The 23780-nt window shown below is 38.4% G+C and overlaps 2 protein-coding genes across 2 annotated transcripts in view; both read left to right on the top strand.

The window, feature by feature from the left end:
- LOC123765179 (mind bomb 1) overlaps nucleotides 1-10901 on the top strand; it is a 526176-nt gene extending 515275 nt beyond the window's left edge. The window contains 1 exon segment of the mRNA XM_069333479.1: nucleotides 1360-10901. Within this exon segment, the coding sequence (XP_069189580.1) occupies nucleotides 1360-1500 (141 nt within the window). The 3' untranslated portion in view covers nucleotides 1501-10901.
- A 6418-nt stretch (nucleotides 10902-17319) lies between these two features.
- Nucleotides 17320-20963, top strand: LOC123765042 (uncharacterized). Its single transcript, XM_045753429.2, has 5 exons — nucleotides 17320-17338; nucleotides 17469-17615; nucleotides 18037-18225; nucleotides 18416-18525; nucleotides 20068-20963. Exons 2-5 carry the CDS (start codon nucleotides 17469-17471, stop codon nucleotides 20240-20242), a joined length of 621 nt encoding a protein of 206 aa, XP_045609385.1. The 5' UTR covers nucleotides 17320-17338; the 3' UTR covers nucleotides 20243-20963.
- The last annotated feature ends 2817 nt before the right edge of the window (nucleotides 20964-23780 follow it).

Genomic DNA, 23780 nt, shown 5'->3' with positions numbered 1-23780 from the left:
TATAGGTTTACTCGCTACAGATGGATTACGAGAACCTTCAAATTCAGGGATCCATCACGATGGTCGTACTATTCAAATCACTTGAGCAGTAGTCAAGATGGGTCAGCACAAGTACTTTACTGGAGACCAAAAAAGTCAATACAGTCACACCTCGGCTTACGAATGCCCCTATTTACGAACTTTTCGGGTTACGAGCCTAATTTCTTCAGAAAATTCGAATGGGATAACGAACTTTGCCTCGGGAAACGAGTTTGTTGATACGCATATGGCCAACCTAGCGTGTTGTGGCACGGCGATCACGCGTCAGTTTACCAGTGCCTCCCGCCTTGTGACAATCGCGCCTGAATTCTTTGTAAAGAATTAGTTTTTTTTGGATTTTTGGGTATTTGAACATAAAAGTTGTTATTATATATCTCGCCATGGGTCCGAAGAAAGCCAGTGATAAGGTTCAAGCCAAGAAAACACGTGTGAGAATGACCATAGAGGAAAAACAAGAGATCATTCATAAACATGAAAATGGTACACTGGTTGTTGAACTAGCTAGGCAGTACAACAAAAGAACATTATGAGTGCTAAAGTGGCAGGTGTATTAACAATCATGAAACAAAGAACACAAACACTTGAGGATGTTGAAAAGTTGTTATTAACTCACCCAGAGCAAGCTGTAGTAGGCCATTGTGTTAACCTTTTCAATGGCAATGTGATGTCTCACTTCAAACAAGTGTTACAACATGGGGAAAAACAAGTGTCACTAGACAGGATTTTAAGTGAGAAAAACCAGGCAGTGAGCCACAAGCAGGTCCTAGTGGTATGCAGGCTAAACGTGCCAGAGAGTGTACCCCAGAGAAGTCATCACTGCCTGATGTTATAATGGAAGGGGACTCCCCTTCCAAACACTAACATCTCTCCTCCTCCCCCCTCCTCACCGTCTTCCATACGCCAACAAGAGTCATCAGTAAAGGTAAGTATTAACTTGTACATACTTCAGTACTGAAGATTTGGGTGAGTTAGGTATAAAATTTACTTTAAAGTTAACTTTTTGAGGAGTCTGGAACAGATTAATTCAATTTGCATTATTTCTCATGGGGAAATTCGCTTCAGTTTATGAATATTCGGCTTACGAGCCGTCTCTGGGAACAGATTAAATTCGCAAGCTGAGGTACCACTGTATGCACTGTTTCAAAGTGTTATATGACAGAGTGCTAGGAAGATGGGACACCACAAGTGTAGCTCTGATCCTGTTACAGTACACACATACTATGTATGTATTTGCATTTCAGTATACAATTAAATATATAGGTACTTGTATTATTTGAATATGCATAATTACAAACATTTGTATATTTTTTTTTTTTTCAGACAATGTGTCCCGTTTGTCTTGATCGCTTGAAGAATATGATCTTCCTTTGTGGCCACGGGACATGTCAGATGTGTGGAGATCGCATGCACGAGTGCCCAATATGCCGTAAGCCTGTAGAAAAGCGTATTTTGGTATTCTGAGCCTAAGAATATTGCTCATGCAGTTTAAAATGAAGTTTAAGAGGTGCATTCCAGGTTTTCTACATTCATGAAACAGAAGCAAACATTCTGAGAGTAATTACTATTATATTTAACACCTAAGTCACATTATGTCCGACTTACTAAAAGTGCATTCCCTGTTCTCAGAAAAAAGTGTGTGTGTGTGTGTGTGCTGTGGATGCAATGTTTTTTAAAGAACCTGATGCTTGTGTTTTTTATCAAAATGTTTGTTATATTTAAGTAGTGATAAAGTCATAAATGTTTTAATGAATTAGTAGTAACAGTTTTAAAAGAAAGATTTCATTATCAATATTTTTTAATGAACAAATTTTACATCATAATGGTTTTTAGACAATGTATCAAACTTTAATATATGACTTTAACATTACATAAACACCTGATCTATTTGGTGGTGCAAAACTAAATTTATTTTATTTCATAGTCTGTACAGCACAATCAACTGTTTACAGTTTTTTTACCTGTTCTTTTAAATTAAAAATAATTGTGATTTTGCAATAATTTGGATTATAGCCAAAGCATTTTAACACACTTTGATTAATTTATATATCTTATATGTACGGTACTTGAATCTTATATGTTGTGAATTTTAGTTTTATTTAACAGTTAACGTAATATATTGAAATGCACGGGTTATTTCAAAGTGATTTAATTCCAACCATATGCTGTTGAATGTGTTTTTATTGAATTTAATCCTGTTTTAGAAATCACTATTTTACTCAATGCTTAAATTTTGTACGAGTTATGGATTGTTATGTAGCAATAGATAATCAAAATATATATATATATATTATTGTCTTATTAATAATTTGCAATGATAACTTCCATTATGAGAAATAATTGGTTATTGAAGAATATAAATACTACACTATGCTGAATATGGATTACAAGAAACAAAATGCATCCCCTACCAACTAATGTTAAAGGATATATACAATGAGATAAATGGGCAGTAGCCCATTTAATCTCATTGAGTATAAATGGGCTACTGTAATGAGATAATTATACCTCTTTTCAGTGTATATATAATTAATAATTCATTGTGTCTGGGGACAGGCAGCCAGTGTATATACATGTTTGGCTTATATTGATGTCCCCATATCGCCCTCGCAAGTTTGAATTACATTACTTGCCCTCCCCAGAATGCAACACCCACAACAAGATAAATCTTGGGTACCAATTTACTGGTAGGTGAAGAAGTGCATTAGGTGATAAGAAACACAGCCAAATATGTTTGTCCCATCCAGGATTCGAACCTGCAATCACTAATTTTGTGTCGAGAACAAACCTGACTGTATTATATATAGATTATGGTATTTGAGGTCTGGACTATATTGAAAACTAATGTATACTTACTAGTGGGTTAATAAGCACCTTGGTGGCCTTAATAACCTTCCTGTGGTTGATATGCTTAAAGCCCAACACTTAAAAAAAAAATTTATGGTGGAACAGACTTATATTGTAGTACTGTACCACAAATAAAGTCAGTTAATAAATGAATATAACAATAAGCAGTGCATACATAGTGGAAGTTTTGATGCAAATTTTAATTATTCCTTGTTTAATGGTGTGCATGTCCAGATAGTCAGTATGAATTGTTTTATCTGTGATCAAGCCAAAGAAAAATGTTGCCTGGCTCTGAAGTCAATGATAAAACGTTTCCAAAAGAATGAGAATAATTTGGTGCATTCACATTATGAGTGAAAAGAATGGATTTTATAATTGTGATTTTTAAAAATTACTGTTTACATAATTTTTGTAATGATTAATCTTCATTGAAACAGGAATATACACCCTTAAAATGTAGACAACAATTAATCTTCATAAAACTGCATGACACAGCAGTAATATTGTCAAAAAGTATTACAACAAATCAATTTTGACACGTTAAAAATAACGATGAAACCATACTATATTGAAAAATATATTAAGTGATTTGACATGCAATGTCCTCTTTTAAAAAGAGGTAGCAGTATATACAGAATGCAAGGATGCTTTGTATGTTACGCCTTAACACTGCAGGTTACGACTATACTGCATGTGCCATGCTTTACACTGCAGTTATGACTACGATATGTATGCCTGACTTGAAATAGTCCCTGCATAAAATTATAATGCTTCCATGAGAATTGAATAATATATTTTCCTTTCTTTTAATAGTGTAAGTTATAGTACAGTATAGTCCAATAATTACATTTAATATCATCTGATCAACAATATAGCAGCTAGCATTAAATTACCGACACTGATAATTATGCTATTTTATTAGTTGGTTTAATGTCCATAATATAGCAACATTTTGCAAATGTTGTGTCTAATAAACACCTGAACGCTATTCTTGACATTTGTTTATATGATAAAATATTGTACTTCATGGATATTAAGTTGAGGATGTTCATGTTACCAGATAAAAGATAATTTGTTGATTTTGAGTAACAGCACTACTGAAATATTTCAAATTAAACTTATTTGACAGCAAATTATCTAATAATTATGGGCTCCTATTAGAATGTTATGCATTGTACTAAGTGACAGAATGAAGTACAATTGTCCAAGAGGTTACAAGAAGTAATGACAGTATAATATTAACTTATTTAAATTCAATTTCCAGAATACATGCTTGTATGCCATTCAGAGACCAACATATGTTTTATTTAAAGATAGATTATCAGTGAAATAAATGTGAATCAGAATTCATGGCATATTAAAACCCTTATCACACATTTTGTATGACTGTGACACAAGTGTATCACAGTCATACAAAACAACATTATCCAAAAGTCTAGATTAACAGAGAGAATACAAATTTGGTATATTTTTTCAGATATCTGGGTAGTTATTTGTGCGAGATGCTCTCAGTTCTGGCTTGCATGCGAGTTAGAGCTTTTCTCCTGTAGCTAGGTCTGCACTCGAGTAATCATTCCCTTCTTTCTTTTGTGTGTGTCCCTTCTCATCTTTGAATCGAGACATATTGAGTCCACCACCCAATTCAGTGACAGACATGTAGCTTTCCAAAGTGTCTTTTTTTTTTTTAACCTGATGGCTGCTATTGTTACTCCTGTTGGGCTCATTTGCTATTCTACCAATTGCGGTGTGATGTGTATCATCACTAGACCTCTGTGTTGGCAAAACCTTGAGTGGACCTAACAGCAGTGGCACATTTGCAAGCTCATGCTTCTCACTTCAGGCTTTTTTTGCATCCAAATGTTGCTAGCATGAAATTGAGTTTCCCTGTTTTATGATGATTTTGAAACCCTGGTCTTTGATACTTGCACAAAATCCAGACACCATAACTTTCAGCTTTTCCCAATCTGTCTGGTAGTCTTCCTTCTTGCAAGATTGCTGTGAAGGCCTCCCAGCCCCCACAACAATTGTGAAAAGATCTCAGGATTAAGGCCTGGAAGACACCAGCAGCATGAACTTCATATGCTGCTCCAAGACTGTTAAGGTAGTGCCTATGCCTTCCTCTGTTGCCCTCCACCTGATCGTGTGGAACTCTTCACTGGCTCATTCTCTAAGGGTGAAGGAGGCCTCCATAGTTGGCTCTCCCTCTTCCCCAGGCTCTGAGTTTAGGTTTGGAGCTGGGCTTTCTTTCTCTGTGTCAGGAAAGAACTCCAGGGTTTTGATGGTTCTTGGGGGGAGCCAATTGTTGCAATTTGGACCATCTTAGGGTTAGTTCCCAAGCCAGAAAACCTCTTTCTCTAGGTTGTGATAAGTGTTTTTCCTATTTAATGTGATTCTGGTGGGTTTCTCATTTTATGTTTTCACTAGGGTGCTATTTGCTTTATCTTTGCCCTGTGAGAGTTGGTCTTTGCCAGTACAGTATTGCATACAGATTCCCTCCATAGATGGCAGCTTTTGTCTTTTTTTTTTTTAACCCCTCAAGGTCCAGACTTACTTGGCAGAGGTTCTCCACTATTTGTCATCTCATGAGCAATTTTCTTCCCAAATACCAGTTGCAGCTTTTTGCTCTCTCGGGAATAATTCCACAGCCTGTGTACAAAGATGGCTAAGAACATTATTACCCAAATTGTTCATGCCACTTCTAAAGGATGCAGTGACACTTCTTGTGGCTTGCTGGGCCTACAAGTGAGCCAATTTGGATCATATCCAGAAACCTTCTCTGTAACTTTCCTTAATACAATTCTCTTTCTTCACTCCTCTTCCTGACAGAGGTAGGTCAGATGTTCATAACAGTGATAAATTCTAGGTACTTAGATACTGTAAAAATGAAAACCCTAAACAAAACACAATAAAATCTGCCCATAGTAGGAAAGCAACACGTAAAGGATTTGAAAGTAATGGTTTCAAATGACCCAAGGTTTAGGGAGTATAACCAAGAAAATATATCATCGGCTAGACAAATTATAGGACAGATTGTGAGAACCTTCAAATCCAGGAATCCCATCAAAATGCTCATACTATTCAAATCACCTCTGCTGACCTGCCTTGAGCACTGCTCGATACTCAATTTTCCCTTCAGAGCTGGAGAGATTCCCAAAGTAGAGGGAATACAGAGAACATATATGGCATGCATAGACACAAAGCACCTAAACTACTGTGATCATCTCAAAGCTCTCAAAAGGTACCAAATTATGTATACTGTACATGGTAAATACTGCAGGGCCCGGTCTCAATTTTGCACAGAAAAATAACAATATATTGGAGTCAACAATATGAGGGAAATGCAAAACAGAGCCAGTGAAGAGTAGAGGTGCCATAGGCACAATCAGTAAACACTGTCTAAACATCCACAGTTGTTCATTATCCTCCCAGCAAGTATAAGAAATATTGCCGGAGCAAAATTAGAAATCTTCAAGAAAAACTGGACAGTTTTCTGCAAGAAGTGCCAGATCAACCGGGCTATAGTGGATAAATGTGGACCTGTGAGCTGCCTGTTGCACTAAACTCTCTCAAGTCAAGCACAGCCCAGATTGGGCTTGAGGAGTAGAAGAAGTCCCAGAACCCCCATCCAGGTACAATCCCACCAGCTGTTTCACAAAGTGTTATGGGCAAAGCCATGGGTTGCTGTCTCTTCTAGCATGTTGTCCCAATCTAATTTTTCTTGGGATTTTGGACAAGGTAGTGATGTCGGTGCATCAGTTGCTTTAGGCGGAGTGAGTGCTAGTCCTCCTTCACATCATCCTTGAGCAACATCTGCCTCTTCTGCTGTGCCAGTGGGATGTGTTAATCTTTTGCTTTGTTACACTAATGCTCTCTAGGTTGAATTTTATTTTTTTCAGTGATATTCCTGCTCATGCCACAAGCATCTGGCTGGTGCACTAAGTTTTACTCGTTTCTAATTTCTGTATCACTTAGACGGTGGATGAGTATTTATGACTCATAAGTTGGCTTCAATAAGATTATGTACAATGTGTGCTGTTAAATCTCGGTTAAAATCTTATTTAGTTTGAACTTTGTACTGTGTTGGATATGTTCCAGAGGTGGGTCAGGTATTTCTCCACAGTGCTGACATTTCCTCTTCTAGGATGGAATATTGCTGCACAATGACAGCCCCATTCAAACCTGGAGAAATTACTGACCTGGAGAATGTGTAAAGGTCTTTTACTGTCTGAATCTACTCAATAAAATATCTAAATTATTGAGACCGCTTAAAATTTTTAAATATGTATTCTCTAGAGTGCAGGCAAGAGAAATACATAACAATTAACACTTGGAAAATATTAAAGGAACTGGTTTTGAAGCAACTATATTAAGAATAATATAGTTGCTCCAAATTCTCTAAAGTTTCAATGCAGACAATTAGATGTGCCTGTTAATTCCACATAACTTATCCCCAAGAATTCTACATTCTAAGAAGCTCTACACTAATCCTATGTGCACTAATTACAATTAATACTTCTTCCTAAGGGTTACAGGAATCACTCAGGACTGCCAAAAGGTAACTAGTAAGACGAGGGTCAACTTGGCAAATCAAAAGACTCGTGGAATATAAGTCAACAATAATGGAAATCTAACTTCAGTAGTGGTTCAGTGACTGCAACAAAGTAACAATGGTTCAGTGGCTCTGCAACAACGTAACACTTAAGTCTAGTCCCCTACTCTCACAAGACACTATAGTCTCACCACAGATCAGACAGCCATGCTCAAGCTATCTGCTCGTCCTACATGTGAGCTCCACTATCCTGCCTGCATTTGAGCTATATGCTTTCATGCCACATTCAAGCTCTCTACCCCAGGCCTCATCTCAGCTATCATGACACATTACAATTCCATCAACAGAATGATGTAACCAAGATTATACTAAATAAACATAACCACTTTACTCTTTTGAGTCTTGTCACCTAAACTCGTATACATTAAAAGTTCCAAATCTGTACACTGAAATAACTCCACAGGAAACCAGGAGGCATGGTAGGATGTGCAAAATAGCTACTTTGAAAAGCAGAGGTGCAGTAGGCATGCTAAGAGAGAACTATCAATATCAAGGGCACAAGACTTTTCAGCACACTCCCTCTACACCACAGGAACATTTCTAGCTGACCTCTCATGGTGTTTAAGAGAGAGAACTTGATAAATACCTCCAAAGGATACCTGATCAACCAGGCTGTGATTCATATGTCAGGCTGCAAGCAGCTGCACCCAAAAGCTTGGTATACCAGATCAACCACCAGGAGTGCGTGCTTGAATTTGGCAGAGGGCGGGAGGGCAGCGGCGACACAGGCATAATAAATCAGAACAGCCCTATCTGAAACAGAAAAATAAAATAATACTGTGCTGAGAGATATTGTTCCCAACATTTCACTTTGGGCCTTAAACTTCTTATATCCTACGTATATCTTTTCCACCATAATGCAAAGAGCATAATTGTGAATTTCATATATATCAAAAGCCAACAATACTTTCTGTATATACATATATAGAAACAAATTTGTTTGTATCAACAATGTATCTTAGGAACCGGGCTGTGATATACAATAGTTAGTTATTCACATCCTATAAAAGTGCTTAACTTGTTAAATTAAATGTATGTACTCCAATTCCGCTATAGAACTACAACATAAAATTCCTTTGCATCATGAAAACATCTCAAAATTAGTTTGTATTACTGTATCATATTGAGTGTCAGACTGTGTAGTATCAATGTTCACATTATCAATGAAATATGTGCTTTAAGATTGCAAGAAAAAATAAAACTGTAAATAACTTACATAACTCATTACCTCCAAGATTATTAGCATTACTACAACAAAAATTAGTTCTACACATTTTAGTATTTGGTGAAATTTAACTTAAAATTATGTATGAAGTCTAAAACATTTAAAATAAAAAATTACATTTCCTTTATAGAAATGGTTAATTGTTTGGAATTTTCAATATACAAAAGTTAAATAATTGTCTGATTCTGTAATTCCCCAACTCCAGAGAAATGCTTTTGGGCTAAGCAATGCAAGAAGGCACTGTGTATTATCGTATCATGTTACGAATTGTTACTTTTTTTTTAGCTAATTGAGATACTGTACTGTAATTTATACAAGTTTCCCCTTTACTGTAACCTATTTCTTAAATCTATGACTATCATTACTTAACCCCTGCACTGCACCAGTCAACATATTAATGGGTGTGGTGGTGCACCAGCTAGCATGTGATGATGTTAGTATATCATAACATTCGAAACTTCCATACATACAAGGGGGCTTACATTTGCTTCCTCAGGTCTCCAGTAACCATCCCCCATCTTGAAAAAGAATCCCGAGTCCCTCACTTTCCTTCTATAGCCTTAGTAACATGGCCTACGTTACTAAGGCCTATGTAACATTCCTAAGACCATGATCCTAAGAACGTGCAGGGCAGCCGTACTATGAGCCACTGAAATTTTAACAACAGCAACTGAGTGTGTGTTACCATTATGTATTTCAGGCAAAATGTGTGCCATGTCCAATTATAATATTTAGGCTTATTTACTGTATAAATATATTAGTATGAATAAATATATGGTGTGCATATATTTATACACATGTGTATATACTGTATGTATATTTTCAAAGTTATGCATAATGAACACCATCTTTGACACATCGATACAACTTGTTAGAACAAAAAGCTAAATATAGTGAGAAATTAAAATAAATTGACAGTTATTCCCATGTGGCAACTCGCATAAAGTTGCACTATTAAAATGTGCAATTTCTCCAAGCCACTACACCTAAACTTCAAGCGGCAGAAACATTTTACTTGTATTTTACTTGTGCTTCCTGGGGTGCTAATTAACAATATCAAAAGGAAACAAATACTTTTTTGGGGGACCCATTTATTTTAGGCGCACCATGGGAATGTCATTTTAAAAGGTGTGCAGTGCAGGGGGTTAAAACTATGTACCTCTGGATATTTCTGTAAAATTTAAGCATTGTTCTTCCTAATGCAGAATGTACAGTGCTTTTTGTGGTTGTAGTATGTGTTGTATCTACTATTCTTTCTCTAAGCCAATGTACAATTACAAATGCTGAAACTTTGTTTACCAATACAGTATCTAGAACTCTTGGGCATGACACCACTTTCAATGTCATGGCACTGGATAATGTTAGATAGGTACAGATAAAACCTTTTGCACCTTAACACACTACTATTTGCATTTAAGTAAATGTCCCCTATAAAATAATATGTCCATTAGCAGAATATTTACATTATTTAATTTTCTTAGTGCTACAGTATTTTGTATTGATATTTGTCTTCTGTAAATAACAGTTATGGAAAAAATCACATGATTCTATTTGACAAAAAATAAAATTGAGAGAGCATGATTCAGAAAATGTACCTATGATCACAAGTTTAATCTACATCTGCCATTGATTTTTCCTCTCCAAACAAAATGCATAGCATTTGAAAATGTAAATAAACTCCAGTTTTGTTACTGTAATGACTATGTAAAACCTAAGAAGGGAACTTCATAGGGGCAGGTCATTATTCATGCCATTTATAACTAAAGATACCCATTACTACCAAGTAGCTTCTTCACACCTCTTCATAAATATCTTTTAAGTACTGTAAACACAGTTGAATATATATATGGAGAGGAACTCAGGAAGTATAGTACTGTATGTATTTACAAAGACTGTCCTAGGTATAACTATGTTTTTGACATGCGGCATATTGTTATGTCCTGACAATTTTCCTTTTAATGTGCCTCCAGCTCTTTGTGGCCTTCAACAGTTAAGCCATTTATCATGTCAAAGTTGTGGATAATAGTGGTATGTAGCCTGGGTGAAAATATTAATTGAGAATTTAAAGAATAACTACTTGATGTGTCACTTCTAGCAAGTAATAGATACAAGGCAATACCATAATATATTGCTGCCAACTCCTGATGTTATGCGAATAAATCTATTCAATAAAATTAATATTTGTATTGTATCTAATTTTCCCACACTTTAGTACAGTAGTTACATTTATTAGAAACTGCAAGACCTCTTAATCGATAACACATATAAGCCTGGCTGCACAGTGGTGTGAGCAGTTGGGTAAAAGCCACAAGGTCCCGGGTTTGATTCTCACAGCTGGACAGAAGTGTTCAGGCAACATTAACCTTTTACCTGATGCCTCTGTTCACCTACAATTAAATAATTACCCGGAAGTTAGGTAATCATTTTGGATTTCATACCAGAAGAGGTCAGTAGTTGGTCTAGGGGATTTTATATTATTCAAATACTGTACTGTAGAACTGTTTTGACACCAAGGACTTTAACATTTAAAACAACAAGAACTATGCAATATTGTATTTACTCTTTAAATTACTTGGTGCTGAGGTTGATAAGAACATTGCAATAAGGATATAGGAATGTATAACAACATTTAATGTTTAAACTACAGTATATTAATTACAAAACCAAGAGATTTTTTAGTTCTCACAATTCAGAATTCCAGCAGTCATGTGCAAGGATGGCACTGGTACTGGGGGTAGTATTAAAGTGGACCATATAATATATGCTAGAACAAAATTATCAGAACACTATACTACTTATTTTGTATAGGCAAGCATGTTATTACCTATTTGTCCAGTAATTAGAGACAGAGCTTTGCTCATTGTGTCACATCTTCATTCTATGCTTTATCATAAACAGTTGTAACTTGAAACATGCCAGATGAATTGGGAAGGTCGGGTGTAGTTTTAGTACCAAGCGCTAAATGACAAACATTGTAGCTGAGAATGTCATGCACTCCCTGGCTAGATCACTCACCTCGTAGTAGAATGGCCTGAATTTCATGATCAGAAGTTTTGCTTTACAACTGTTTCCAGTCTCCATCTGTCCCCCCCCCCCCCAACAAATAAATTTGACTATTGACATTGATTGCTTTTTAGCTTTCTGCTCTCTGCTAAGGGAGCCAGTCGGCCAAGTGGACAGCACACTGGACTTGTGATCCTGTGGTCCCGGGTTCGATCCCGGGCGCCGGCGAGAAACAATGGGCAGAATTTGTTTCACTCTATGCCCCTGTTACCTAGTAGTAAAATAGGTACCTGGGTGTTAGTCAACTGTCACGGGCTGCTTCCTGGGGGTGGAGGCCTGGTCGAGGACCAAGCCGCTGGGACACTAAAAAGTCCCGAAATCATCTCAAGACAACCTCAAGATATACAGAGGTTAATAGCATCATTAATGGCATCATTGTTTTCTTTAGATAATTATTGTACTTAGTTACCATGTTTCCCATGCCCCTTCCCCACTACAACAAAACTTCCTACTGACAAAAGGGCAAAACTGACTTACTTCCTACTGACAAAAGGGCAAAATTACTTTAGTTAGATATGAAAGGTGGTGGTCACAACATACTTGATGCTGATCTGCTGATGACTTACCTCCGATATACTGTATTTTGTCTGCGTTTTAATGATAAACTGTGTTTCTTTAAAGTATGTAATTACCTAAGTGTAATTATCCAAGTGTAGTTACAGGATGAGAACTACGCTTATGGTGTCCCGTCTTCCTAATACTCTTTGTCATATAACGCTTTGAAATTACTGACGGTTTTGGCCTCTATCACCTTCTCACCTAACTTGTTCCAACCGTCTACCACTCTGTTTGCGAAAGTTAATTTTCTTATATTTCTTCTGCATCTTTGTTTAGTTAGTTTACATCTATGGCCTCTTGTTTTTGAAGTTCCAGGTCTCAGGAAATCTTCCCTATCAATTTTATCAATTCCTGTTACTCTTCTTCTTCTTGAGAATAGGTGCAGTTTGCATGAAGGGATTCCTGTTACTATTTTGTACGTAGTGATCTTATTGCCTCTTTTTCTTCTATCTACTAGTTTTGGTATATTTAATGCCTCTAACCTCTCCTTGTAGCTCTTGTCCTTCAGTTCTGGGAACCACTTAGTGGCATGTCTTTACACCTTTTCCATATTGTTAATGTGCTTCTTAAGATATGGGCACCATACAACCGCTGCATATTCCAGTTTTGGTCTCACGAAAGTTGTGAACAATTTCTTTAATATTTTTTTTTTTTATCCATGTATTTAAAAGCAATTCTGAAATTATTAAGTGTAGCATAGGCTCCTCGCACAATGTTCTTGATGTGATCCTCAGGTGATAGTTTTCTGTCTAGAGCTACCCCTAAATCTCTTTCCTTATCAGAATTCTTTAAAGATTTCTCACATAATTTATAGGTTGTGTGGGGTCTATGTTCTCCTATTCCACATTCCATAACATGGCATTTATTTACATTAAATTCCATTTGCCAAGTGGTGCTCCAATATACTTATTTTATCCAGGTCATCTTGAAGGGCATGACAATCATCCAAGTTTCTTATCTTCCCTATTATCTTAGCATCATCAGCAAAAATGTTCATATTATTTTGCATTCCATCTGGTAGATCGTTTATGTAGACAATGAACATCACCAGTGCAAGAACTGAACCCTGTGGTACTCCACTTGTGACATTTCTCCAGTCCGATACATTGCCTCTGATTACTGCCCTCCTTTTTCTATCAGTTAGAACATTTTTCATCTATGTTAGAAGCTTACCTATCACCCCTACAATATGTTCCAGTTTCCAGAACAATCTCTTGCGAGAGTGTGTGTGTGCGCGCGCGCGCGCCACCAAAGGCGCTAATGTTCCCCCTGTTATTACGCTATCCATATAATGATTGCTGCTATTGTCTGCAATATTAAATATATTAATCTTCTGTAGTGTATATACGACAATTTTAGGAATTCTACGAGTAGCGGATTTAGTGTAAACAATAATATATGGGTGTGGATTTAGTGTAAACAATAATATATGGGTGTGGATTTAGTGTAAACAATAATATATGGGTTTTGTTAATTAACAAAAACAAAATTAGAAAGTAAAAAAAAATATTAGAATACAATTCTTCCCGTTTTCGAGCACACACACACATACATGCTGTCACTGTGGCCAGACCTATTCAAAGAAACCCATTGCTCAAAGTCGCTGTATCGTCAACTATTTAGACAAGTTCGTCCAGGGAGCTCCTATTGTCTCAATGATAACCTCGACTAAACATGGATATCCTGCCGTCAACACCCTTCCCCCTCCCCCCAGGGGAGGTGGGGGGAGGGGAGACTTGGGAGTACATGTGTATCTCCATTACCAAGGTTAAGGTCAGCACTGCTCCATCAACCGAGACGAGTACCTGCCTAATTGTGCTTGCGGAGATTGAGCTTGGGCCCCTTTGGTCCCGCCTCTCAACTGGTGTGCAGATGATAAGAGCCCTATAGGCTCAGGAACATCTTTTACATTTGAAACTGTATATGGAGTCAGCCTCCACCACATCACTTCCTAATTCGTTCCACTTATTAACTGCTCTGGCACTGGAAAAGTTCTTTATAATGTCTCTGTGGCTCATTTGGGTACTCAGTTTCTGTGTCCCCTTGTGCGAGTATCACCCGTCTTAAATAATCTGTTCTTATCTACCCCGTCTATTCCCCCGAGAATTTTGTATGTGGTAATCATGTCTTCCCTAACTCTTCTGTCTTACAACGATGTGATGTGCAATTCACCCAGCCTTTCCTCGTAACTCCTACCTCTTAGTTCTGGAATTAGCTAGTGTCATCCCTTTGAACCTTCTCCAGCTTCGTCTTATGCTTGACTAAGTATGGACTCCGTGCTGGAACCGCATACTCATACCCACGCTACTGATTACTGTATATCGTTTTGATGTGGACTTCAGGAGACAGGTTCAGTGTGATAGAAAGATATCACACTATCTGTCTGTTTCATGGAGGACTTCTCCCCTTTGTTACCTTGTGTTTGGCCTCCTGCTCCCTACATCTAGCTTCATTACTTTACATATACTGTGCTGGAGTTAAACCTTAGTAGCCATTTTTTTGGACCATTCCTTCAGTTTGTCTAGGTCATCTTGTAGCCTCTTGCTATCCTCCTCTGTCTTAATCCTCTTCATAATTTTTGCATCATCGGCAAACATTGAGAGGAATGAGTCTTCCCTCTGGAAGATCGTTTACATACATCAGAAACTGAAAAGGACCAAGGAGTGAAACCTGTGTGCTCCACTAGTGACATATCGCCACTCTGAGACCTCACCCATCACAGTGACTATGTCTTCTGTTGCTTAGATACTCTCTTATGCACTGGAACACCTTCCCCTTTATTCCTGCTTGCATCTCCAACTTATGCACTAGTCTCTTATGGGGTAATAAGTTAAAGGCTTTTAACAATCCAGAAATATGCAGTCTGCCTACCCTTCTCTTGAATTCTATTAATGCAAGTGATTAATTAATTCAAAGCAATGCAACTTGCTTTGCTATCTTACATCTCTGATTAATCATGTGTTCCTCGTTTGCATTTCGTTTTTTCCCTTTTGGACTGACTCACTTGTCTGCTGCCTCCTTACACTTCTGGGTGATATAGTCCATCATGTCTTGCGCAGCCTTTCCTCTGATCTCTATTACCCATGGTATATCTGTTAAGAACTTTCTTATCTTCTCGTAAGCTTCCCCCTTCGGTTTTGTTTTTCTGGTCCCTTCCTTGATTAAGTTATCCCTCTTTTTACCAGATACTCATACATCAGTACATTGCGATCGCTCATTCCCACGGAAGCTTCAAAGTTGATTTCCTCATGTCTGAAACCTTCAAAATGAATACCAGGTCATATCTAGCTGGTACATCGTTGCCTCTCATTCTTGTGAGTCCCCCTGACATTCTGGCTTAAAAAGTTTCTTGTTGCCACGTCCAGTAGTTTAGGCTTTTGTGTTTCTGCACCACCATGTGTTTCTTTGCTCTTCCCATTTTTCATGCACTGAAAGTTTATTTTATGCCTGGACTATGTTCAGGACTAAAATAGACTTCCTAGCTGATCAGTAATAATTAAGCTCTTGTAGTTGTAACTCTTGTAGCCCAGCCTGTAGCCCTCAGGCCGGGCTCGAGGAGTAGAAGAACTCTCAGAACCCTCTTCAGGTATGTAGAAGCTTTAATTAATAACCCATCCGCAATTGAGAGACCTTAGGCCTAACACCAAAACAAATGATCCATTCTCAAGTTCATCCAATCAAGGCTAATCCATTCACATAAACTCTGGTAATCAACTCCCAACACTACATGCAGACTTTGTGGAAAATCCTAGCAGCTTAATGTAGTGTCCCGCATCTTTCTGCGCTCAGGGCGCAGAAAGATGGCCTCGTGGTTGAGTGGACAGCGCTCGTGGGTCATAGTCCTAAGGGCCCGGGTTCGATTCCGGCCAAGGCAGAAACAAATGGGCAGTTTCTTTCATGTGATGCCCCCTATTCATCTAGCAGTAAATAGGTTTCTGGGGGAGGAGACAGCTGCTACGGCCTGCTGCCTTCTGGGGGATATCATTCTTGTGCCCCCCCCCCCCTGACATTCTGGCTTAAAAAGTTTCTTGTTACCACGTCCAGTAGCGTGCGTGTGTGTGCGAGACAAATATATATGTAGACATACCAGAAGAAAAATATATCGATTGAAAAGGCGAGGTCTAAGAGCTAACAGCGGGATTATGCAGGCACAAAGAGTAAATACAGAGACGTTCGCGCACACCGCATCCCCCATTAGCGTTGAAGGTTGCGTCTACAACTGAAGGGTTTGGCCCAACACTAAGCCCCCCTTAGTGTAGGCTACAGTTTACCTCACTTTATTATCTTTAGCAACAGTTTTTAAAGTAATGCAACTGTGTTTATTTATCCAATTTATTTTTTTATATAAAATGTCAGGTACATCATCTATAGCAATGGTTCCCAAATTCATTATGGTCATTATCCTTTTTTCCATGTTGTCCTTAATTAATGGCCCCCCCTATACCCAGTATTATAAAAAAAACTACACTAGCTGGTTATTTCCGTCCCCCCCCCCCTCTGATATCATAACCTGTACACCGCCGCCTCAACTTATTGTCCCCTACATATTGCAAAAGCGCCCCCTTCCCCAGGGGGGCCAAAGCCCCCAGTTTGTGAACCAGCGTTCTATAGGATACTCCGGCTCATTGTTCCAGGGAATTCCATGGTCATTGTCTGAGTCCTTTGTTCGCTACTTTGTTTTTTTACCCAGTTTAGTCCTTGGCGCATGTGGCTCTTAAAGCGCTAACGCAAACACCAGGCGTCCACAACTGCACTGTGCCAGTGTCGAGATTCACTGTATCTTAAGTCGATGCGTGAACCTTACAGTGAATCGGCTTGTGGCAGAGGCGTCTTCAGACAAGCGTGATGTTTTGTTTAACAAGCCAACACTGCCGACGGGGGCGTACGACAACAAAGGCAGCTTCGGGGAACTTACCGGAGCCCGCGGCTCTCCCGAGCTGCTCTATAAAAGACATCCATGACTTGGGCTTGAGCACTTGCGTCTGGCAGACTACTGGAAGGTAAGTCTTTCCTCCACTAGAACTTCATATAACATCACAAAACAAAATTTGAGTCTTTGGTCCCCCCTTGGGTTTAATATATGTATATCGAATCTGGTGTAACTTTTACATGAACATTACCCTATTGTAGATGCATCGAGGTGTGTTGACAGTGGTGGCGGCAATGTTGGTGAAGGTGGTGGTGGCTGAGCCCTGCTCCACTTGCCACCACCACCACCGTCACGGAGGCGGCGGAGGTGGAGGAGCATTGGCAGTCAGTGCTCTTGCCTTCGTTGGAGTGAGTATAGCTCTCTGTTGTTTGTTGTTTAAGATTCAGCTACTGGGAACAAAAAGTTCCAAGTAGCACGGGCTATGGCGAACCCGTAGTGGACTTACCCGGCACAGGAGCGGGGCTGTAACTTGAGTAGCTCTCGTAAATGTCTAAATATATATGAATATGGAAACATACATGTGGACACTAATATAATCAGGGACAGGCATATAGTGTCGTGATATAATCTCTAATATAATGTCGTGATATAATCTCTAATATAATGTCGTGATATAATCTCTAATATAATGTCGTGATATAATCTCTAATATAATGTCGTGATATAATCTCTAATATAATGTCGTGATATAATCTCTAATATAATGTCGTGACAGACAACTGATAGAACAGAACAAAAAAAACATTAAAATGTTTATATGATGTGCAGGGGTACGAGCTAGGGCGGCAGAGTCAGTACAACTATGGGGGCAGGGGCAGCAGTGATTATTGCCCTGACTGCGGCTGCGGCGGCTGCGGGGAGTCCTGCGGCTGGTGTGGGGGCAACTACGGTCGCAGGAGACGCAGGAGCATTCAGGGATTTCTGGAGGATGCAGAGATCAAGAAGACTTACAGTCAAGTGAGTGAACCTATCTTTTTCACGTCGTTAGTGTAAACAATTGGTGGATCTTCGCAATATATAAAGGCAAACTTTGCAATGAAGGCCATAAACAACAACAAAATATTGCCAGTTACGTCTTATCAAGTTTTAAGGTTAAATATTTTACATTATTTACTACAATTTTATAGTGTAATGTATGGTGTTGTAGATAGCAGCCGAAGACAAGGATCAGTGCGGACTGCGGCTGGTGTGTGAGCTGGCCCAGAAGGACCCCAGAGAGCTAGCTGAAGACGAGATACAAATTCTCACTCCTTACAAGTAAGTCGATGTTACACCCATGATCTAGTGTGTGTGTGTGTGTGTGTGTGTGTGTGTGTGTGTGTGTGTGTGTGTGTGTGTGTGTGTGTGTGCAAGCTCCAGAGGGTTGATAACATATATATATATAATCTTTAGTACAATGTACTGTGTACAAAGGACAAATACTTTAGTACTCTGAAGCCTTCCGACAAAATTATTTCAAAGAATTTTGTTTTGTTTATTTCACTACATGTTTGTAAAGCTGTCTTAATATTGACTTGACATAATTACAGCAACGGCTTTTGAAATATATAGCTGTATTCCCAACCCTTATGACGATAAGTTCCTATAAATTTCCAAACATATGATCGCGCCCACTCCATGATATATATATAAATAATTATAATAATCTCAAAGGAAATTGCATTTCCTTCATATTCATAATTTAAAAAAATCCATAGATGCTACACGAGCATCTATGGATTTTTTGTTTCTCCGCAAATTTCATCAAATTACGCGAATCTTCCTTTTATTACCAATCAACCGAGATCGCTACTTTCTTTTCGTAATTGGAAAAGTAAAAAAATTCGTTTCACATAATCCGGATGTTACAAACTGCAGTAAATGAAGCATTATCTGTTATTAATGATGAAATGGGGGGTAGGAATAGCCTAAGCTACTCTATCCCTTTGAGATGTATTTCATTCTTATCTCAATAAACATATTTGAACTTGAACTTGAATGATAAAATGTTTGGCCTAACACGTCCATCGCTAAATTAATGTATTACATGTTTTTTCTGAAGCATTCAATACAAAAAAATTTACATTAGCAGTAAATTTATTTCTTATTGATTCAAGTCTGGATATACAGTATGTATCTAATTCATGTGACTCAAAATAGGAAAACGTCTTTTGTAAACAGTTAAAAGATCAGTTAACAGTTCGATGTTCACTTTCATATCATGATTTCCACATGTGGTTGTTTAGTGTTGAGAACAAGTCAAATAAGTAATTATCAGAGAACAAGTCAAACATCATGATTTTTACGATTATAAGTTCGAAATATTACGTTTAATAAAAAATGTCTACCGTCAGTGGGTGATAATGTTTGTGTACTTTAAATAGGTTTACACACTTCCATGTTCCTATATTCGCATTACTGATTAAGAGTATATAAAACTTAAGTTTTTTTCATAAAAATAAAAATTTATTTCATCCCAGTTATTTTATGATTCAAATTCGTAACCTTCACATGATACCGCTTACCGCTGGAAGGTTATTAAGGCCACCAAGAGGCGACTGACCATCCACCAAAGCCTACTGTAGTCCATAACATGGTTCAATACTGAAGTACACTCAATGCATGTATACTAAGAAAGGGGTAAACCTGTCCATGTGTTTGCCCACAATATCTTGAACTCATATAAAATGTATCGCGCATATTTTGTTTTTTTAATGGATGTATAACTTAGTAAACTGCCTATACATTCGCAAAATTGTTATTCTTGTATACATTAAGGTCATGACTTACGTCAAATCTCTCGCTCTTTGACCCACGCAGAGGTACGGGAGAGAGTGATGGCACTACGTATGGCAACTATGACGAGGCAGCGTGGCATGGCCAAGAGGGCCACTCCTGCCCCACCAACTACCCGCTCTGCGCCTTCACCGCCCAGCAGGTCATGGAGGAGTATCGTAGTTACACCCAGGACCATTCGCAAGACGGTGACAAGTAGTTCCCTCACGTTATTCAGGTTAAGGCCCATCCCCTAATTGCATTTACTAGATTAGAATCAGAGTTTTCAGATCATATGGCTTGCAAACTATGTGTGTGCACGCTTTTAGTACGCTAGAAGTAGTACAAGTTATATGGATGGAGTGTGATGAGTACGAGTGGACAGGAGACATCTCCCGTCACGCAGGGTGCAGTCGCACCTCCGCAGACCTTCAGTATCAGCTCTTGATACTGGTAATGGCTCAAAAGGGCTACCACCTACGGGCTATTCATGCCTGTGCCACCTCTTGGGTGGCTTAATCTTCTTCAATCTTCAATCTTCAGTTCGAGTGTAGTGCAGTTGACGCTGGTACGTCTCAGGGTGTGGGTCGAGACACACACATTTTACTGTGTAATTCACATAAGTTAGTCGCTGAATGCAGCCAGTCCTCATAAACATTGGCCAACTGCTCTAGCCGCCACCCACCCTGCTTATGAAATACACAGAAACTATACACACAACTGAATGAATGACGTTAAAAAGTTTTCTTGGACAGTGTTTCGCTCGCTGTCAATGTTCGAATCGCACTTCTAAACGGCTTCATGCACGTTAATCCCAGTCACCCCTCTATGCACTATATACCAAGTGAAGTCATCTCTTGAACCTTAATATTCAGATATTGACTTTCCAATTGCCATTTTTTGTAATGTTTTATGTATCCAAATAAACTGAATTCTGGGCATTGGGTTGATTTTCTTTTCCTATTATCTGAAATACACACCTTCCAGATGCAGCCTAGCTACAGTATCAGGCGCCTGCAACAGCACTGCTGTGTGTAAAGCAACGTGTTCCGAGGTAGCGCCTAATTATACAATTTAAATATATAAAATAATTATTTACTTGAAAAAATACTGATTTTTGAAAACACAAGATATTAAAGAAAGTGTCTTGAGGAGGGGGATCGACTGCAACTTGAACAAGCAGTATGAGGATAAATTACTCAATTGTTTCTAGTGCTGCTCCCTCGAAAGACTGCGCACATTCATTTTGTCTATTTTTTAACTTTATTTAATTATTTATTTACTTATTTATATACAAGAAAGCACATTGAATTTGTGAGTTTCCATAACACTGGCATTCTTACATTCATGCAAGGCCACTAACACGCACCGCGTTTCGGGCAGTTGCAGTATATGCTCCATCTTAGCTTTGGTTTGGTGTGAGACTTAAAGCTCATCAATCTCAGGAGGGTTATTTAGCTTGATACGATTGCTTGTTATACAACCAGCAAAAAATTCTTGTCCTGAACATAGTCCATATCAAACAAGGGGGAGTGAAAGGTTAATTGGAAGGTGGATCGAGGGAAAATGGAATGACAAATAACATCGGTCATTCTGGGGAATATATACCTGTAGCCTATACCGAGAGGTGTCGTCTGCTTCTAGGTGTATATACACTGAAAGTTTACTTTAGGCTTCAACAATATCCAGGCTTCAAGTGCATTTGGTGGGCGGTCAGTAAGCTCTTAACTGATATTACATGTTATGTTTGTAGCTAAAGTATTTCAATTTCAATATACAATAACCCTCTCACATTTGATAGGCCCCAAGCCTAGCACTAAACCAATGTAGGAAGTTACATAAAAGGACCAATGCAGGCGATGAGTCACAATACCGTGGCTGAAGTATGTTGACCAGACTACACACTAGACTAGAAGGTGAGGGGACGACGACGTTTCGGTCCGTCCTGGACCATTCTCGAGTCGATTAAAAGGACCAATGATCAGCAACACCAGACATTCTGGGAAGTCCGCAGTAGAGAGAGTGAGAGAGCTGGGTGACTCAAGGTTGGGTCAATACCAGAGTAACTACATATGGAGGACCTAGGCGGAGGTACCCATTTGTTTTTCTTTCATTTTTTTTTGGCACAGTAAATCCATGTTTGCGTGTGTACGGGTCTGTGTATTTGCTAATATTATATTTCTATTTTTTTTCCTTGTATTAGTTTTCATATTGTTGTTCAAAGATATCACCTCTCCTCTCTGAAAATGTTAAAATTAATTAAGTTTAACGTACTCAGAAGTATATTGGGAAGAAAGGTAAGCATTTAACACAAAAGTAACAACCTCTATTCCTTTGTAATCTCAAGATTAGTTTAATGCTCGTCTTTGTTCACGAATTAAGTATATTGGAAGGTTAAAGTCAAGGTAGATTGTAACCTTATTGATAGGCAATACCACCAAACTTAACCTAATCAAACTTAGCCTAACCTTTCCCTCTCCTCTCATTGCCTTTATTGGTATATTCCCCCCTTTCAGCCCCTCCTCCAGTCATGGTCTCGTGACGTATAGTTACACAAGTGAGTTGGCACGGTTGTGTGTGTGTGTGGGGGGATAGTAACAAGTACACACCTATATGTGTTTACAGTTTATGCTTCAGCTCTTAGACCCCAGCTATTTAACAGTGCGGATTACATATTTGCAGCTCCCGACCTATTAGTTTTGTATCAAGATAGTAAGGAAACAGTGATTGGTAGTCGGCTGCTAAAAGGTGGGGCCCAGTACCTGGCGTTCGATCTGCCGGCTCATATATGTGAGAACAGATCTGAACTCTTCCCATAGTGTGCTTTTCTTAACATTGCGTGTGTACTCTCCTAGGTGTACTTGTAGAATTTTTCCGTCTGCTCCAAATCCCGGCATTATGAACTACAATTAAGTGGTATATGCAATGAGTATTACATTTGTCTTATCCCATTTATATTTAAAACTGTGTATAGACTTACCTTCAACCACTTCTAATACCATATATTTACTACTCCCACGTTGTATAATTTATTTCTAACATCTCTATCATTTATTAGTGTGTAGCTACTGTTTTAGGGCTATTCACTGTAAACCACTTTTATTCCACCCTGTAAGCTTCCTAAATTTGACGTATATATTCCCTAAGGACAAAAATTTCTGAACTAAAATTCACAGCGGTTAGCAAATTTGACGTAATGCTCCGTTTTCTATTCGTAGGTCCTCGTTTGGTTAGGTTCGGGCAATTTAGTACATCAGTTTAATGACGTTGGGAGCGCTCGAGAGGACGGGCGACAGAAAAAGCCTAGTTGCCAACATGGGCGTGTGTTGGGATTGGGCAACCAAGAGGAGCCGGGGGAGGGAACTTAATACGAGCTTATTCCTATGGTCTGTTATACATAAGTTATTTTTAACTTCTTGAACGCCCATGCATAAATATACATCAGCATTTTGTTCATGCAACAAAAGGCAAAACAGATTATAAACTCTTTCATAGGTTGTGTCCTTAAGCAAGTAGAAAATCTAAATATTTTCCTCACATACTGAATAATGATATTGAATAAAATAATACAACATATTGAATAATGTGGAAAATACGATAGAGTGCTCCGTGCCAAGAACAACGTACCCACTAAGCAGACCCAAGATACGAATTAGCACAAGGCTAAGTCTTTTGTTTACCTACAGGCTAAGATGGACACTCCCAGCTATCTCCTCTTGGTTTTCATGGTGGAAATTTACCTAAATCGTTGATATCAT

Source organism: Procambarus clarkii, chromosome 29 (assembly GCF_040958095.1).
Source record: "Procambarus clarkii isolate CNS0578487 chromosome 29, FALCON_Pclarkii_2.0, whole genome shotgun sequence".
Taxonomy (NCBI): Eukaryota; Metazoa; Arthropoda; class Malacostraca; order Decapoda; family Cambaridae; genus Procambarus; species Procambarus clarkii.
The sequence above is the reverse complement of the archived record's forward strand: the minus strand, read 5'-3'. Positions and strand labels throughout refer to the sequence as shown.

Coding starts and splice junctions, on each gene's coding strand:
- LOC123765042 (XM_045753429.2), top strand. CDS start 17,469: ATGCATCGAGGTGTGTTGACAGTGGTGGCGGCAATGTTGGTGAAGGTG. Junction 17,616..18,036: donor GTGCTCTTGCCTTCGTTGGA/GTGAGTATAGCT, acceptor TATGATGTGCAG/GGGTACGAGCTAGGGCGGCA. Junction 18,226..18,415: donor TCAAGAAGACTTACAGTCAA/GTGAGTGAACCT, acceptor ATGGTGTTGTAG/ATAGCAGCCGAAGACAAGGA.